The sequence below is a fragment of the Salvelinus namaycush genome, chromosome 4 (assembly GCF_016432855.1).
Source record: "Salvelinus namaycush isolate Seneca chromosome 4, SaNama_1.0, whole genome shotgun sequence".
NCBI lineage: Eukaryota > Metazoa > Chordata > Actinopteri > Salmoniformes > Salmonidae > Salvelinus > Salvelinus namaycush.
Genome location: NC_052310.1, coordinates 69,025,851 through 69,043,748, shown reverse-complemented (window position 1 = coordinate 69,043,748; position 17,898 = coordinate 69,025,851). Strand labels below are relative to the sequence as shown.

At 44.3% G+C, this 17,898-nt stretch overlaps 1 protein-coding gene across 1 annotated transcript in view; it reads right to left on the bottom strand.

Moving 5' to 3' along the window:
• Positions 1–15,832, bottom strand: part of LOC120045705 (inactive rhomboid protein 1-like) — a 35,846-nt gene extending 20,014 nt beyond the window's left edge. The window contains exons 1-2 of the mRNA XM_038990646.1: positions 15,589–15,832; positions 14,089–14,228 (exon numbers count right to left, since the gene is read on the bottom strand). Of these exons, the coding sequence (XP_038846574.1) occupies positions 14,089–14,228; positions 15,589–15,705 (257 nt within the window). The 5' untranslated portion in view covers positions 15,706–15,832. The remainder of the gene's footprint in view (positions 1–14,088; positions 14,229–15,588) is intronic.
• Positions 15,833–17,898: the final 2,066 nt, after the last annotated feature.

Here is a 17,898-nt window from a genome sequence, read left to right as displayed (position 1 = left end):
ATCAACAGCTATAGCCAGTAGAGACCATCCATATCAATAGCTATAGCCAGTAGAGACCATCCATATCAACAGCTATAGCCAGTAGAGACCATCCATATCAACAGCTATAGCCAGTAGAGACCATACATATCAACAGTTATGGCCAGTAGAGACCATCCAAATCAACAGCTATAGCCAGTAGAGACCATCCAAACCAACAGCTATAGCCATTAGCGACCATCCATATCAACAGCTATAGCCATTAGCGACAGAAACTACTGCTATTATTCCCACTACCAGAGGCAAATGCGTAGCTTTGGCAGAGACATTTAGTGACGGTTGAACATCCTCATTTACATCACACTGATCAGCGCTATCAGTGCTATTTCCCTTGTTCTATTACATGTTGGTCACTTTACAAAAAACAAGCATCCCTCAGCTGAGACAAATAAAAAGATAAATGGCTCTTCTGTAAAATACTTTCAGTGATCTCTCTCCTCCTATCTCCCCTCCCTCAACCTCTCTCTCTCCCACCCACCCTTCCTCTCTCTCACTTCTTTCCTCTTCCCGACTCCTTCCATCCCTTCTGTTTCCCACCTATTCCTCTACCCAGTCCCACACTGTCTTACATGTCCAGCACCCTCCCCCATTCCATTCTAACAGACTAAAGTACCTCCACCTGTATCTCCATCTTCCCACCTGTATCTCCATCTTCCCACCTGTATCTCCATCTTCCCACCTGTATCTCCATGGATTTTCTCTCTCCAGCTGTCTGATCCTCAGTGGGAATGGACAACAGATCTACTGTCTATGAATCTCTGTTCCCACCTCCCTAAAATACTTTTACAAGCCTCTCCCTCTTTTTTAATCTCTCCCTCTTTTCCTTCCTTGACCTCTCTCTCTCTCTCTCAATTCAATTCAATTCAAGGGGCGTTGTTGGCATGGGAAACGTATGTTAACATTGCAAAAGCAAGTGAAGTAGATAATATACAAAAGTGAAATAAACAATAAAAATGAACAGTAAACATTACACTGTTTACTGTTAAAAGACATTACAAATGTCATATTATGTATACGTATTTACAGTTTTGTAACGATCTGCAAATGGTTAAAGTACAAAAGGGAAAATAAATAAACATAAATATGGGTTGTATTTACGATGGTGTTTGTTCTTTACTGGCTGCTTTTTTTTTGTGGCAACAGATCACACATCTTGCTGCTGTGATGGCATACTGTGGTATTTCACCCAGTAGATATGGGAGTTTATCAAAATTGGGTTTGTTTTTGAATTCTTTGTGGATCTGTGTAATCTGAGGGAAATATGTGTCTCTAATATGATCATACATTTGTCAGGAGGTTAGGAAGTGCAGTTCAGTTTCCACCTAATTTTGTGGGCAGTGTTCACATAACCTGTCTTCTCTTGAGAGCCAGGTCTGCCACTGTGTACTCTCTGTTTAGGGCCAAATAGCATTCTAGTTTGCTCAGGTTTTTTGTTAATTCTTAATTCTTTCCAATGTGTCAAGTAATTATCTTTTTGTTTTCTCATGATTTGGTTGTGTCTAATTGTGTTGCTGTCCTGGGGCTCTGTGGGGTCTGTTTGTGTTTGTGAACAGAGCCCCAGGACCAGCTTGCTTAGGGGACTCTTCTACAGGTTCATCTCTCTGTAGGTGATGGCTTTGTTATGGAATGGTTGTATGAATGGTTGTAGAATTTAATGGCTCTTTTCTGGATTTTGATCATTCGCGGGTATCGGCCTAATTTTACTCTGCATGCATTATTTGGTGTTTTTGCAGAATTCTGCATGCAGAGTCTCAATTTGATGTTTATCCCATTTTGTGAATTCTTGGTTGGTGAGCAGATCCCAGACCTCACAACCATAAAGAGCAATGGGTTCTATAACTGATTCAAGTATTTTTAGCCTGATCCTAATTGGTATGTCGAATTTTATTTTCCTTTTGATGGCATAGAACACCCTTCTTGCCTTGTCTCGCAGATCGTTCACAGCTTTGTGGAAGTTACCTGTGGCGCTGATGCTTAGGCCAAGGTATGTATAGTTTTTTGTGTGCTCTAGGGCAATGGTGTCTAGATGGAATTTGCTGTTAATGGTAATGCAGAGGATTTTCCCAAGGTTGCTGTTGACACATATCCCACGGTAGTTATTGGGGTCACATTTGTCTCCACTTTTGTGGATTGGGGTGATCAGTCCTTGGTTCCAGATATTGGGGAAGATGCCAGAGCTAAGGATGATGTTAAAGCGTTTTATTATAGCCAATTTGCATTTGTTGTCTGTATATGTTATCATTTAATTTAGGATACCATCAACACCACAGGCCTTTTTGGGTTGGAGGGTTTGTATTTTGTCCTGTAGTTCATTCAATGTAATTGGAGAATCCAGTGGGTTCTCATAGTCTTTAATAGTTTAATTTGATCATGTATATGTTTTTTCTGTTTGTTCGTTGCTATAGAGCCAAAAGGTTTGGAGAAGTGGTTTACCCATACATCTCCATTTTCGATAGATAATTATTTGTGTTGTTGTTTGTTTCGTGTTTTCCAATTTTCCCAGAAGTGGTTAGTCTATGGACTCTTCAATTACATTGAGCTGATTTCTGACGTGCTGTTCCTTCTTTTTCCGAAGTGAATTTCTGTTTTGTTTTAGTGATTCACCATAGTGAAGCCGTAGACTCAGGTTTTCTGTGTCTCTATGTTTTTGGTTGGACAGGTTTCTCAATTTCGTTCTTAGGTTTTTGCATTCTTCATCAAACCATTTTTCATTGTTGTTCATTTTCTTCGGTTTTCTGTTTGAAATGTTTAGATTAAATAGGGAAGCTGAGAGGTCAAATATACGGTTAACATTTTCTACTGCCAAATTTACACCTTCACTATTACAGTGGAACGTTTTGTCCAGGAAGTTGGTTGTCTAGAAGGGATTGAATTTGTCGTTACCTAATTGTTTTTTGGTAGGTTTCCACACTACATTCCTTCCATCTATAGCATTTATTGATATTACTCAGTTCCTTTAGCTTTGATGCCTCATGATTGAGGATTGCTCAGTTGACGTAGACTGTGATTTTGCTGTGGTCTGATAGGAGTGTCAGTGGGCTGACTGTGAACGCTGTGAGAGACTCTGGGTTGAGGTCAGGGATAAAGTAGTCTACAGTACTACTGCTAAGAGTTGAGCTATAGGTGTACCTACCATAGGAGTCCCCTCAAAGCCTACCATTGACTATGTACATACCCAGCGTGCGACAGAGCTGCAGGAGTTGTGACCTGTTTTTGTTGGTTATGTTGTCATAGTTGTGCCTAGGGGGGGCATACGGGGGAGGGAATGCTGTCACCTCCAGGCAGGTGTTTGTCCCCCTGTGTGCTGAGGGTGTCGGGTTCTTGTCCGGTTCTGGCATTTAGGTCGTCACAGACTAGTACATGTCCCTGGGCCTGGAAATGATTGATTTCCCCCTCCAGGATGGAGAAGCTGTCTTCATTAAAGTATGGGGATTCTAGTAGGGGGATGTACTGTCGGTAGCACACAGAACGTTTTTCTCTGTTAAGATAATTTCCTTTAGAATTTCTAGCCAAATGTAAAATGTTCCTGTTTTGATTAATTTAACAGAATGAGTTAGGTCTGCTCTATACCAAATTAGCATACCCCCTGAATCCCTTCCCTGTTTCACACCTGGTAGTTTGGTGGATGGGACTACCAGCTCTCTGTAACCTAGAGGGCAACCAGTGGGTCAGTCTCCTCAATACTATGTTTCTTGTAGGATGACAATGTCTGTATTTCAAATTTCTTTGATGAAGTCCAGGTTCCTGCTCTTCAGGCCAAAGGCAGATGACCTCAGGCCTTGGATATTCCAGGATTAGATAGTGAAGGCTTTGTGTTCCATAAAGTGTCCAATATTGTTGGTCGTGTGGTTTGGCCTCAGGCCAGTAAGTGTGAGCAGAGCCTGCTGAGCATCTGGTACATGCCATTGGCTTGGGCTAGTGTAAGAGTGGGGTTTGGGCCTGTTTGCCTCCTCACGGCCTGGGCGTATGTGTGACTTCCATGTTGAGGCCCTCTTTGCGGGGGTGAGGTGCATGGGGTGGGCAGGAGGGGCATACAGTAGGTCTGATCTGACGGGGCCTAAATGGGGTGTGAGCATGGTTGACTTGGGGGGTGTTTATTGGTTGGGGTGGGGATGTGGCTGGTGGTGTTGTGGTGTTGTGGTCTGGATGTAGGTCTTCTCGTCGTGGATCCTCAGTGTAGGTCTGGGGGGGGGGGGGGGGGGTCCCGCAGGTCTGGGAGAGTGTCTCGCTAGTCTGGGCGGGGTGTCTATTGATCTGTTGCTCCTGTGTGAAGTGTTGGGTCTGCGTTTGACAGCGATGTCCTTTAGAGTCCGGGCGAAGGTGGGCACTGCTGCCTTGTATAGGTGGACCTGGTCATAAAGGCTGTTCAAGTCCAGGGTGGAGTGGTGGGCCAGGTAAACATTTGGTTTTGAGCCACAGTCACAGAAAAAACTTGCATTTACACGCTGTACGGTAGCAGGGTGGATATAACCACTTGTGCATTGGGGAAAGTAGAAGAAGCTTTTTCAATCACTCCCTTGAGTGCTGTGGCCAACCTTTCCTGCTGTGCTCTCAGGTCATGTGTGTATTATTATGTGGCTAGGTGAACCTAGTTGGTCCTCAGACAGAAGGTCTAGGGCGAGCTGGGTGTTTGGACACCAGAGTTTAGACACACTGTTTGGGAAAAAGTTTTTTTTTCTTGTATATATTTCCCATTTGAGTCCATAAGGAGTACAATCTGTGTCTTGTGTATGTCCTCAGTGGGTGTGGGGAAGTTGTCAAGAGGGCTATCAGGGTGGCTGATGGGGGGATGCTCAAGGGTTCTTCATTTGTCTGTCCCGCTGTGATGTCGACATGGTCAGGGTCTGGGGTGGACTGTTCTGCTGTGGTGTCGAGACTTTTGTCGGGAGCTGAGGTGGGCTGTTCTGCTGGCTTCTCTGTGGGGGTAGCCACCTCTCTAGTGGGTTGGTCTCGGTCACACGCCATCCCCCTCACCCTCTCCTTCAGCAGTCTGATCCTCTCCTCTAGTTCGCTGTTCTTCTCCTGCTCCTGATTTTTATCCTGTTGAAGTTGGCTCACCACAGTCCAGAGTGCAGATATGTCTCTCTCCACCTCCACCTCTCTGGGTCTGGTTAAGGGGGTGTTGTTGTGCTGGACTGTTGTCTGGGTCTGTGCTGACTGGAGTGTAATCACCTGCTGTTCCAGCTCCACCTGCCTTACATCAAGCTGGGTAAATGTATCCTTCATTTCAATGAGGGAGTAGTACTCTGTGCTGGGAGGTTGACTTTCCACTTGGGGTTGCTCGTCTGTGGGGTTATATAACGTCTGGTCTGACCCGCTCGGGGTGGGGATATCTTTCTCAAGGGAGAGCTTCTCCTGCTGAGCTAATTCTTTGATTAGGTGAAAGTCCAGCGGAAACTGTTTGGGGTTGCCCTGTACCAATACTGTTCCAGACTTCTAGAGATTTATATTAGCTGACTCAGAGTCCTCGTTGTCTAGTATCCTGAGTTTTCACCCCTCGTTACCCCCCCCCCCCCCTCTTAACAGAGGGTTAGTGTGCTTATATAGCACTGTGCCATGCCAGGGGATGGTTTGTGTGGAAGATGAGGTTGCTGATGTTCCCATTTTTATAATAGTCAGCAAGAAGTGTCTCTTGATTTTCCGTAAGGAGCTTCATTTTGTGCTCTTTTTGTGTCTTATCATTCTTTACATACACAGGGTACTGTATTTTAATTACCTCTGAACAGCGGGAGGCAGCTTCTAAGGCCTCTCCATTTGGTTGGAGTACAGTGCGACTCTCCTGCCATTGTTGGGCTAAAGGGCTTTGACACCTCTCACTTGACATGACAGTGCTAATTGTTGTATCAAGCTTGGCAGCCTTAATTTAGCATTCAGTCCTTATAAAGTAATGTAATGTATTTCTCTCCCTCTCTCTCCCTCCCTCTCCCTCCTTCTCCCCCCCCCATCCCTCTCCCTCTCCCCCTCCCTCTCCCTCTCTCCCTCTCTCCCTCTGTTTGGGGAGTGTGTGTAAATGTAAACAGGCCAATACTCCCACTAACATACCAGCACTTCTCAGGAAGAGAGATTAGAAGAACATAAAGAAACGAGGGAGGTTGTACATGTCAGGCAGAGGAGGGAGCCACAACAAACAGGACAAATCTAGCTAGTAGACATATGTAAACATATGTTCCCCATGCCAATAAAGCCCTTAAATTGAAATTGAATTGAGAGAAAGAGAACGCACACAAGGTTGCAAAGTCCTGAACATTGTGCCTGAAAAGGTTAAGTAAGGTATTCTATGTGTTGTGTCTGGGCTGTGTTCTCAAGCTAATGCCTAGGCTTTAGCTCAGCAGGCTTACACAGTACTGTGGCACACTGATAACCCAGGGGTTCAAACTCAGTCAGTCACATACAGTATCATCATGTCTATGAATATAGCAACCTAGACAATGGCTGTGTGTCAATAGAAAGTTAGCTGACATTACTATCAGCCTCTTACAGGCCTTGGCTTGTCATTACAGTGTCCCCTTGGCTTGTCATTAAAGTGTCCCCTTGGCTTGTCCTTACAGTGTCCCCTTGGCTTGTCATTACAGTGACTTTAACCACATTTTGTTACATGACAGCCTTTTCTAAAATTGATCAAATACATTTTCCCCTCATCAATCTACACACAATACCCCATAATGACAAAGTGAGAACAGGTTTTTAGAAAATGTTGCACATTTAGTAATAATTAAAAAAAGAAATGCCTTATTTACATAAGTATTCAGACCCTTTGCTATGAGAATCGAAATTGAGCTCAGGTCCATTGATCATCCTTTGATCAGGTCCATTGATCATCCTTGAGATGTTTCTACAACTTGATTGTAGTCCAACTATCGTAAATTCAATTGATTGGACATGATTTGGAAAGGCAAACACCTGTCTATATAAGGTCCCACAGTTGACAGTGCATGTCAGAGCAAAAACCAAGCCATGAGGTCGAAGGAATTGTCTGTAGAGGCCCGAGACAGCATTGTGTTGAGGCACAGATCTGGGGAAAGGTACCAAAACATTTCTGCAGCATTGAAGGTCCCCAAGAACACAGTGGCCTCCATCATTCTTAAATAGAAGAAGATTGGAACCACTAAGACTCTTCCTAGAGCTGACCGCCCAGCCAAACTGTGCAATTGGGGAGAAGGGCCTTGGTCAGGGAGGTGACCAAGAACCCGATGGTCACTCTAACAGAGCTCTAGAGTTCCTCTGTGGAGATGGTAGAGTGGCCAGACGGAAGCCACTCCTCAGTAAAAGGCACATGACAGCCCGCTTGGAGTTTGCCAAAAGGCACCTAAAGACTCTCAGACCATGAGTGTTACGTTCTCCAGTTTCTGTGTTGTTGTGGGTTTGTATGTGTGTATATTTCAGAAAATTGCTTCCTGGATTCTAAGCAGCTGATTGGTCGGCCCAATCGCAGATTGGAGGTCTGATCCCTCCCTCTCGTCTGGGGATACAGCTGTCTCGGCAATTACCAACACCTTCTCCAGCTTGATAAAAGCCAGTGTTCCTTTGTCAGAAGAGAGGTGCATGGTTTATGTCCTGTGTTGATTGTTGTGGCGGTCAGTAAAAGTTGTGTGGATATTATTTTGTAGCCGCTCCTTCCGAGGTATGTGTATGTCAATAGGACTTAGTGTTTTTGGTTAATTAACATTTTTGAGTATTGGTAAATTCTTCTGTTTCATTTGTTCCCAGGGGGGAAGGGAACGCACCTTGAGAGTGTTTATGCAAGAGGCCTGCGGGCATACATAAACCGTAGTATTTAATCTGTCTATGCACACTAGGTAAGACCTGTGCGGACCACCCCCTGTATTTTGGTTAGCGCGCCAGGTGGTGCTAAAGGTTTGGTAAGTAGTGGTAAGGCAGGAGAGGGGACTCTTTAATTTTTAACTTCTTTGCATTGGTTCCATCCAGCCCCTTTTCCCCACTTTACCGTGTTAAGGAGGAATAAATTCCCCGTAAAGGGTATTTTTCTCTGCCTCTGTTGTCCTTCCCTGCACCTATGATCACATACTTTTTCTCACTCCACGGGGACTTGAGATGTAGCGGTGTGCTGCATTCCCTCCTCCAAGAGGCATACGTATCATAACGGGGGCTCATCCGGGATCATTAAATCCACAGAACCCCGCTGCTCTGAGCGCTCTGTGATTGGTGATTGAGGCGCTGTGAGGTTGTGAGTTTGGGTGACTTACTTAGTTACCGTGTGTTCAATAGGCTGCTGTATACAAAATGGCTGCCTCAGCCGTCTCCAATTTTATTGACGCACCCTCTGTTGATCGGTTGGTGGGGTTGTGTAAAGTAGACCTTTGCGCCATAGCTGACCATTATGGACTCTTCGACCCTGAGAAAGCCCTAAAGGCTGAGCTTTTGGTGTTAGTCAAGGAGGGTTAAATGGGAGAAAAAAAATTCTCGTTGAAAGATGAGCAGAGGGAGGCTTCAGGAGAGGAGATGTGTAGACCTTCCGATGCCAAGTCGGAGGACGGCGGGGAGGCAGCCTTCTGCTTCAGGTGGTTCAGGCAGAACCGCTAGGCTAAAGGTGAGGCTGGCCCGTTTGGAAATGGAGCTAAAAGATAAAGAGCGCGTTAGACAGCTGGAGTTTGATTCAGAAATGAGGAAAATGGAAATAGAAGCCTACAAGGAGGTGAGGATCCGACAACTGGAGCTTGACGCTGGCTCCAGTGCGACTCCACAACCTGCCCATCATCAAGCCCACTTCGAAGTGAGTAAAAAATATTGCGTTAGTCCCTCCATTTCGGGAGTCGGAAGTTGATTCGTATTTCTCTGCGTTTGAGCTGTGCTGCCATGGCCACTCAAGGTTTAGCCGCTCCTGTTGCAATGTAAATTGTCTGGGAAAGCCCAGGAAGTTGTAGCCGCTCTCTCCCTGGAAGACAGTTTACAGTACAATACAGTTAAAACTACCGTGTTGCGGGCTTATGAGTTGGTGCCTGAAGCTTATAGGCAGCGCTTCAGGAACCACAAAAAACCCTCTCACTGTACTTTTGTTGAGTTTGCTAGGGACAAATAGTCTCTGTTTAATCGCTGGTGTTCAGCCAGCAAAGCTAACACCTTTGCTGATATTCGGGAGTTGATGCTGTTGGAGGATTTTAAAAGCAACCTGCCTGATAGAATTGTAGTTCATTTAAATGAACTGAAAGTGGCGACATTGGCCCAGGCAGCAGTGTTGGCAGATGAGTACGCTCTGATACACAAGACTGTGTTTGGTGCGCCTCGTTTTGAAGGCCGAAAGATTACGTCATCAGTGCTGCGTTCGGGTCATTTTTTCCCTCCGACGACCCTAAGCCTTCGCACAAAATCCGTGAATGTTTTTACTGTCACCAAAAGGGTCACGTGATTGTGGACTGCCCGGTTTTGAAAAATAAACCGAAACAGTCCCTATAACCATTAAAAAGCGTGAGTTTAGTCCAGTTTGTGGCTCATCCGTTGGATCGACTTATTGATTCAGCATTTGGGAAACCGGATCCTATCTATGCTCTGTTTATCTCTACCGGTTGTGTTTCCTTAACTGTAGAACAAGCTGATCAAAAGCCCATACAAATCTTATGAGACACTAGGGCGGCGCAGTCAGTAATCGTTACTGATGCTTTACCCTGGTCTCCTGAAACGTATTGTGGCTCGCATGTCATATTACAGGGTATAGAGACAAAAACCGTACCTGTACCATTACACTGGGTCCACTTAGTGTCAGACTTGGTGTCAGGACGTTTCCGTGTTGGTGTAGTGTCTACAAGCCCAGTAAAAGGAGTCACATTGCTACTAAGGAACGATATCGCTGGTGGTAATGTGACTCCTGTGTTAGAAGTAGTAGACAACCCAGAAATCAAAACTGCAGATGATAAATTGGTTCAATCATTTCCCCATGTTTTTCCTGCTTGTGTGTTAACGAGGGCACAATCTCGCATGCTGGGAGATGTGGTGGATTTGTCTAGTTTCATTTTTGAGAATATTGAGGTAGAAGACAATGCACCGAGTAGTCCTTCTGCAAGGCCGACGGTTTCTACCTTCCCTGCACCTACGATCACATACTTTTTTGAGATGTAGCGGGGTGTTGTGTTCCCTCCACCAAGAGGCGTACATAACAATGAGAAACAAGATTCTCTGGTCTGATGAAACCAAGATTGAACTCTTTGGCCTGAATGCCAAGCGTCACGTCTGGAGGAAACCTGGAACCATCCCTACGGTGAAGAATGGTGGTGGCGGCATCATGCTGTAGGGATGTTTTTCAGCGGCAGAGACTGGGAGACTAGTCAGGATTGAGGGAAAGATGAACGGAGCAAAGTACAGAGAGATCCTTGATGAAAACCTGCTCCTGAGCGCTCAGGACCTCAGACTGGGAAGCAGGTTCACCTTCCAACAGGACAATGACCCTAAGCACACAGCCAATACAACAAAGAAGTGGCTTCGGGACAAGTCTCTGAATGTCCTTGAGTGTTCCAGCCAGAGCCCGGACTTGAAACCCATCGAATATCTCTGGAGAGACCTGAAAATGGCTGTGCAGCGACCCTCCCCATCCAACCTGACAGAGCTTGATAGGATCTGCAGAGAAGAACGGGATAAACTCCCTAAATACAGGTGTGCCAAGCTTGTAGCATCATACCAAAGAAGACTTGAGGCTATAATCGCTGCCAAAGGTGCTTCAACAAAGTACTGAGTAAAGGGTCTGAATACTTATGATTACGTTTTTTTATTTATTTTTAATGTCAACATTTCTAAAAAACAGTTTTTGCTTTGTCATTATGGGTTATTGTGTGCCGATTAATGAGGGGGAAAACAACTATTTAATCCATTTTAGAAAAAGGCTGTAACATAACAAAATGTGGAAAAAGTCAAAGGGTCTGAATACTTTCCGAATGCACAGTATATAGACATGGAATCACTGGCCACTTTAATAATGGAATACAAGTCACTTTAATAATGTTTACATACTGCTTTACTCATCTCTAATGTATATACTGTATTCTATTCTACTGTATTTTAGTCTAATATTTCTATATTTCTTAATTCCATTCTTTTACATTTAGATTTGTGTGTATCGTTGTGAATTGTTAGATAATACTGCTGTCGTGTCTTTGGCTATGCCGGATTAAGTGATATGACATGTTATTCTATAAAATCGTTTCTCTGTAATTAATATTACCTGATTGAGCTAATCATGTAAATGTAATTAACTAGAGAGTCGGGGCACCACAAAATAATATTTAAAGAGCTGTTATCTTCCGAATAAACTCTTAAAGACCTAGTAATATTTTACAACAATAGCAGTCAATATTAATCGTCACCTTAATTCAGTCTCATCTGAAAGTTGTAAATTCTTGGTTATCTTCACGAACCCTGGCTAACAAGTTGAATCAGCAATACAAAATTGGGTTTAATTATTTATTTACTAAATACCTAACTAATCACACAGAATTACATATACACAGAATGAATCATACCTTGATTACAAATTAGGTCATAAAGGAAAACGTCCCTAGCGGACGGAACAGATATGACAGCTGGTTACACAAAAGAAAAGGGGGCTGGGTTTTAGTGAAAGAGCGGGAAGGCTTGAGGAACAAAGGGAGACGCCATGCTATCGTAAATACAGTATCTTATGCATTCTAAATTATCGCCCATTTGGAAAAGGAAAATGCAATAAATATTTACTCTGAGCTGCGCTTCGGTAGGTTGGTGGTAGATGGAAGGCCGTGTTGCCCAACCGAGTCCTTTGTCCTTTGAATAATGTCTCTGCTGGTAAATTGGATACGTTGTAGTAACGTCGTTGTGTGGTAGACGGGATACTCTGTCTGTTCTTTCCAAGCCCACGTTTGCAGCTGCTGTTGCTAACTCAACGGCTAGGAGGTATCACTTCTGTAGTGAATAAGAGTTCAAAGTTCATACCATTCGCAACCAAAGCTCACGCTGAGGTTGGCTTAGTTCTATAGTTGACATGTTAGTCCTTTTAACGCAGAGGCTGCAGACCTCATGTACTTGGAACAGGTTATATTGTCGTCAAGGCTTTATATAGGAAGGGAGAGGAGGGTGTGTTTGAAAAGTTTTATAACCCATGTTTCTTCACAGGGGCGGGCCACTGATTGAGCAGAGCCCTAACCTTATGAAAACCCAAATCTCTCATTTGGAAGCTAAAATTTCTTCACCAATAATTTTATATTCAAACATTTAAATTGAACAACAATTCCATGTGACTCCGATAACTACAATGTGCAGACTTTCCACTGTAGAGTTTATGTTATTCTATCATTGATCAGAATGTCTCAGATGACAACCAAACTGACATCATATTCATTAAGTACCACCGCATATGATCAATTGGTCGGATTACCAGAATATAGTTAATTTCCCCCCACCTTCTGATGTTCCCAGAATCTCTATGTTAACCAAAGGATTTTCAAATGTCACATCAGTAGGGTAGAGAGAGGAAAAAGGGGGGGAGAGGTATTTATGACTGTCATAAACCTACCCCCAGGCCAATGTCATGACACTGCACTGTTGGAGCTAGGAACACAAGCATTTCGCTACACCCGCAATAACATCTGCTAAATATGTGTACGTGACCAATAACATTTGATTTGACTTACAGTGTCCCCTTGGCTTGTCATTACAGTGCAATTGTATCAGGCTGCCACATGACTCTCCTACTGGAATCCAATTGGACCACACACACGCATACACAAAATGGTGTGAAAGCCTGGCCAGCCCTTTAAAGTGATAGCTGGTGTTTGTCCACCGTCACTCCGTTAGCTGAACACACAAACCAGCTCTACAGAGCTCAGATGGATTCACAGTGGCCTTGATGTGGTCAAACTCTCATGGGAGGCCAGGTAAATGAGGAATTTTGTAATTGAGTGTGTGTAATTTTGTGAGTGTGTATGAGGGGTAATGGGTGGGACAAAGGTGTGTATGCATCCTCTATGCGTCATGGAACATCGCCAAGATGATGAAAACATCTGTGATGTGTTGTTTGCTGTAGGGCAGAGGTGTCAAACTCATTCCATGGAGGTCCTGTTGTCTGCTGCTTTTTGGTTTTTCCTTTCAATTAAAACAACCAGGTGAGGGGAGGGGAGTTCCTTACTAACTAGTGACCTTAATTCATCAATCACGTACAAGGGAGGAGCGAAACCCTGCAGACACTCGGCCCTCCGTGTAATGAGTTTGACACGTGTGATGTAGAGAATTCATCCTCAGTCACAGGTCATGTGATACCTTCAGGGGATTCATCCTCAGTCACAGGTCACGTGACACCTTCAGGAGATTCATCCTCAGTCACAGGTCATGTGACACCTTCAGGGGATTCATCCTCAGTCACATGTCACGTGACACCTTCAGGGGATTCATCCTCAGTCACATGTCATGTGACACCTTCGGGGATTTCTCAGTCACAGGTCATGTGACACCTTGAGGGGATTTCTCAGTCACAGGTCATGTGACACCTTCAGGGGATTCTAAAACGGTTGTATTAACACATGATCTTAACCTTTCTTTCCTTCATCCTACTCTTTTTCTCCCACTCCCTCTGTGTCTCTCTCTTTCTCCCACTCCCTCCGTGTCTCTCTCTTTCTCCCACTCCCTCCTCTGTTTCTCTCTCTCTCTTACTTGATGATTTGTTTGGGGATGGACGAGCGGCGCCGGGTGACCAGTTTGGGGACACAGGAGCGCCGGCCGAGTACAGAAACCCGTCGGGGGCCCCTCTGGCCCTTATGAGGGACCGTGTTGACCCGCTTGAAATGCACCCTCTTCCCACTACACACACCAGACGGGGGGAAGACGGGGAGGTAGGTAGGCAGAGAAGGAGAGAGATGGAAAACATACAGAGAAAGGAGAGAGAGTGGGAAGTAAAAGAGAGGAAAAATTTCAATAAAAATAGTATAAAGTTCAGATCAGCTGGAAGAAGAGTCAGTCAGTAAAAGTTAGGGTTTAGAAAAGATATTCAGGGCATGCAGAAATCATAGTAGTGAGCAGTTAAGCAAGGATAGTGGATGGTGTGGTGTGTGATGCAAGCACGTGTGTGTGTGGTCTCACCTCTTGATGGTCTCTGTGATGGAGGGCTGGCGCTGCAGAGGGGGTCGGAGATAATTGCTGGGGTCAAAGGTTGCGATGCCTGGTTGTGTGATCTCACAGGGCATGCTCACACTGTGCAGGAACCTCTGCCTCTTCACCGGCTGCAACACACACCAGACAACAAAAAGTTATTTCTCCTCAATAGCTCAGTGGATTTACTGTAGCTGGTTGTCACTGTAATGCATCTATTGAAACTGTATGTAGGCCAGATTACAGTACCTGTATGTAGGCCAGATTACACTACCTCTACCTGTATGTAGGCCAGATTACAGTACCTGTATGTAGGCCTGATTACAGTACCTGTATACAGGCCAGATTATAGTAACTGTATCTATGAATGTGTGTGCTGTACCTGTATAAGTGTGTTTTCGGTCTATCGATTTGCATTGTATCTGGAACATAAGGTGTGAGTGAGTGAGTGTCCAGAAAACCTTCTATAACAAAGCCATCACCTACAGTGAAATTAACCAGGAGAAGAGCCCCCTAAACAAGCTGGTCCTGGGGTTCTGTTCACAAACACAAACAGACCCCAGAGAGCCCCAGGACAGCAACACAATTAGACCCAACCAAATCATGAGAAAACAAAAAGATAATTACCTGACACATTGAAAATAATTTACAAAAACACTGAGCAAACTAGAATGCTATTTGGCACTAAACAGAGAGTACACAGTGGCAGAATACCTGACCACCGTGACTGACCCAAATTTAAGGAAATGTTTGACTATGTACAGACTCAGTGAGCATAGCCTTGCTATTGAGAAAGGCTGACGTAGGCAGACCTGGCTCTCAAGAGAACAGGCTATGTGCACACTGCCCACAAAATGAGGTGGAAACGGAGCTGCACTTCCTAACCTCCTGCCAAATGTAGATATTAGAGACACATATTTCCCTCAGATTACACAGACCCACAAAGAATTCAAAAACAAATCCAATTTTAATACACTCCTGTATCTATTGGGTGAAATACCACAGTGTGCAATCACAGCAGCAAGATTTGTGACCTGTTACCACAAGATAAGGGAAACCAGTTTGCACACACTGTATACAGATTTTTATATTGTATTATTGACTGTACGTTTGTTTATACCATGTATAACTCTGTGTTGTTGTTTTTGTCGCACTGCTTTGCTTTATCTTGGCCAGGTCGCAGTTGTAAATGAGAACTTGTTCTCAACTGGCCTAATTGGTTAAATAAAGGTGAAATAAAAATAAATAAATAAAAAACTATTTGCACATCATTACAACACTGTATTTAGACATAACATGATATTTGAAATGTCTTTATTCTATTGTAACTTATGTGAGTAATGTTTACTGTTCATTTTTTATTGTTAATTTCACTTTTGTTTATTATCTACTTTACTTGCTTTGGCAATTTAAACATGTTTCCCATTCCAATAAAGCCCCTTAAATTGAATTGAGAGAGATAGATCGAGAGAGAGAGGTGTTTCATCATACCTGTATTAATGTTAAGGGCTCATCCAGGGACAGCTGTGGGGGGATGTCCACTTTGAGCCATGGAGGTTTCTTCCTCTGCAGACTGCTGCTCTCCTGTGGCTGGCTGGGCTCAGCCATGCTCTCTACCGCCCCCTACCGCGCTACACCTGCCAGCTGGAGACACAGGGAGAGGAAGGAGAGATGTGAGACAGAAGTTCAGAACGCACACACAAGCACACACACACACACCCACACACAGTAGCCGTACTACAGATAAACCCAGCGATCTGACTCAGAGTGGAGCGCATTGAGCAGCTTTATTGAGTACTTTTCATGATTGGGTAATTCCATAATCCTAATGCTGCTAGCGCAGCCCATCACAAACAGACAGACTGCCCTCTAAACTGGACATACCCTGCCCTGTGTCCACTGTCTGTCTGCCCATCTGGACACAGCCTCAGATTTAGGCTTTAGAGCAGTCTGCTCTGGGCTGTCTTTATGTACATTCACGGCCTTTCTTCCATTCTGTGTAGTCATATGTCTTTGTGTCGGGTGTGCTATCACTGTACCACTGCATGACCAAGGCAGACCTATGATTTCCATGGACTGTTTTTCAAGTCTTTGTACTACTATAAACTCCCACAAGGGGGCAGTGATTGCCTCTAAATCTTCTCCCCAATAAATGTTGTATTTACTGTTAGTCTTTGAACTCAGCCACCTCTGCGTGGGGGGTGGCTGAGAATGTTTATACACACACACACACACACACACACACACACACACACACACACACACACACACACACACACACACACACACACACACACACACACACACACACACACACACACAACCTTTATACAGTAAACCTCTAACAAGCTGCTAATCAAGGCCAACCCCTGGAAGCAGCCATCTGCACCGGAACCGCTGCATCAAAGGACCAGCCTGACTCAAGTATAATGAGGGGTTCAACTCCACACATATAGTACTGAGGAATCCTGTGGACAGAACCACAGAGAGGGATTGATTGGGATACTGTACACATACAATTCAAACCTAAACCCACACCGTCTACAGACTGGCAGGGGGTTTCTCACTAAGGAGTTGACTAATATATTGCTTGCCATGTGTCAAGAGCTAGGATATGATCTTTGATGTAAGCCTTAGGCAAACTTGTATTGATATAATCATTCATTCATTCAGCAGGTTGGTCTTGTAATTGATTGTTGAGGCTGAATATTCAGCCAAGTCCAACAAGCTGTGTGCTATTCAATACCAGCAGACTCACTAGCCAGCCAGGCAGTGAGAGAGGCTGTTTCCAAACCCAAGATAATGGAGTTTTACAGAAAGAATTCAGAAAAAAGCAGCACATAAGAATGTGCAGTTTTTCCTTGCCTGGCTGTGTTCTGTGTGTTCTGTGTGTTCAGAGTGTTCTGTGTTTTATGTTCTGTGTTCAGTGTGTTCTGGTGTTCTGTGTTCTGTCTGCTCTTTGTTCTGTGTGCTCTTTGTTCTGTGTGCTCTGTGTTCTGTGTCTTTTGTGTGCTCTGTGTTCTGTGTGTTTTGTGTGCTCTTTGTTCTGTGTGCTCTGTGTTCTGTGTCTTTTGTGTGCTCTGTGTTCTGTGTCTTTTGTGTGCTCTGTGTTCTGTGTGTTTTGTGTGCTCTGTGTTCTGTGTGTTCTGTGTGCTCTTTGTTCTGTGTGCTCTGTGTTCTGTGTCTTTTGTGTGCTCTGTGTTCTGTGTGTTATGTGTTCTGTGTGTCCTGTGTTCTGTGTGTTGTGTGTTCTGTGTGTCCTGTGTTCTGTGTGTTATGTGTTCTGTGTGTCCTGTGTTCTGTGTGTTGTGTGTTCTGTGTGTCCTGTGTTCTGTGTGTTGTGTGTTCTGTGTGTCCTGTGTTCTGTGTGTCCTGTGTTCTGTGTGTCCTGTGTTCTGTGTGTTGTGTGTTCTGTGTGTCCTGTGTTCTGTGTGTTGTGTGTTCTGTGTGTCCTGTGTTCTGTGTGTTGTGTGTTCTGTGTGTCCTGTGTTCTGTGTGTTGTGTGTTCTGTGTGTCCTGTGTTCTGTGTGTTGTGTGTTCTGTGTATTCGGTGTCCTGTGTGTTCTGTGTGTTCTGGCAGTCATTCTGTGGTTGGTTCTAGAACCCTGTGTGCTCCTGCATTCACAGTAAACGCTGCATATGTAGGCTAAATCGTAAATTACCTTTACATTTCTATTGCGCAATCTGTAACAGTTCAGTGATCCAGACTGATTAGGGCTCCTACAAATAGCACCATAACAATACAACCACATCCTAAAACAAAACAATAAAAACGAAAGCACTGCCTCTCTCACCCCCCTT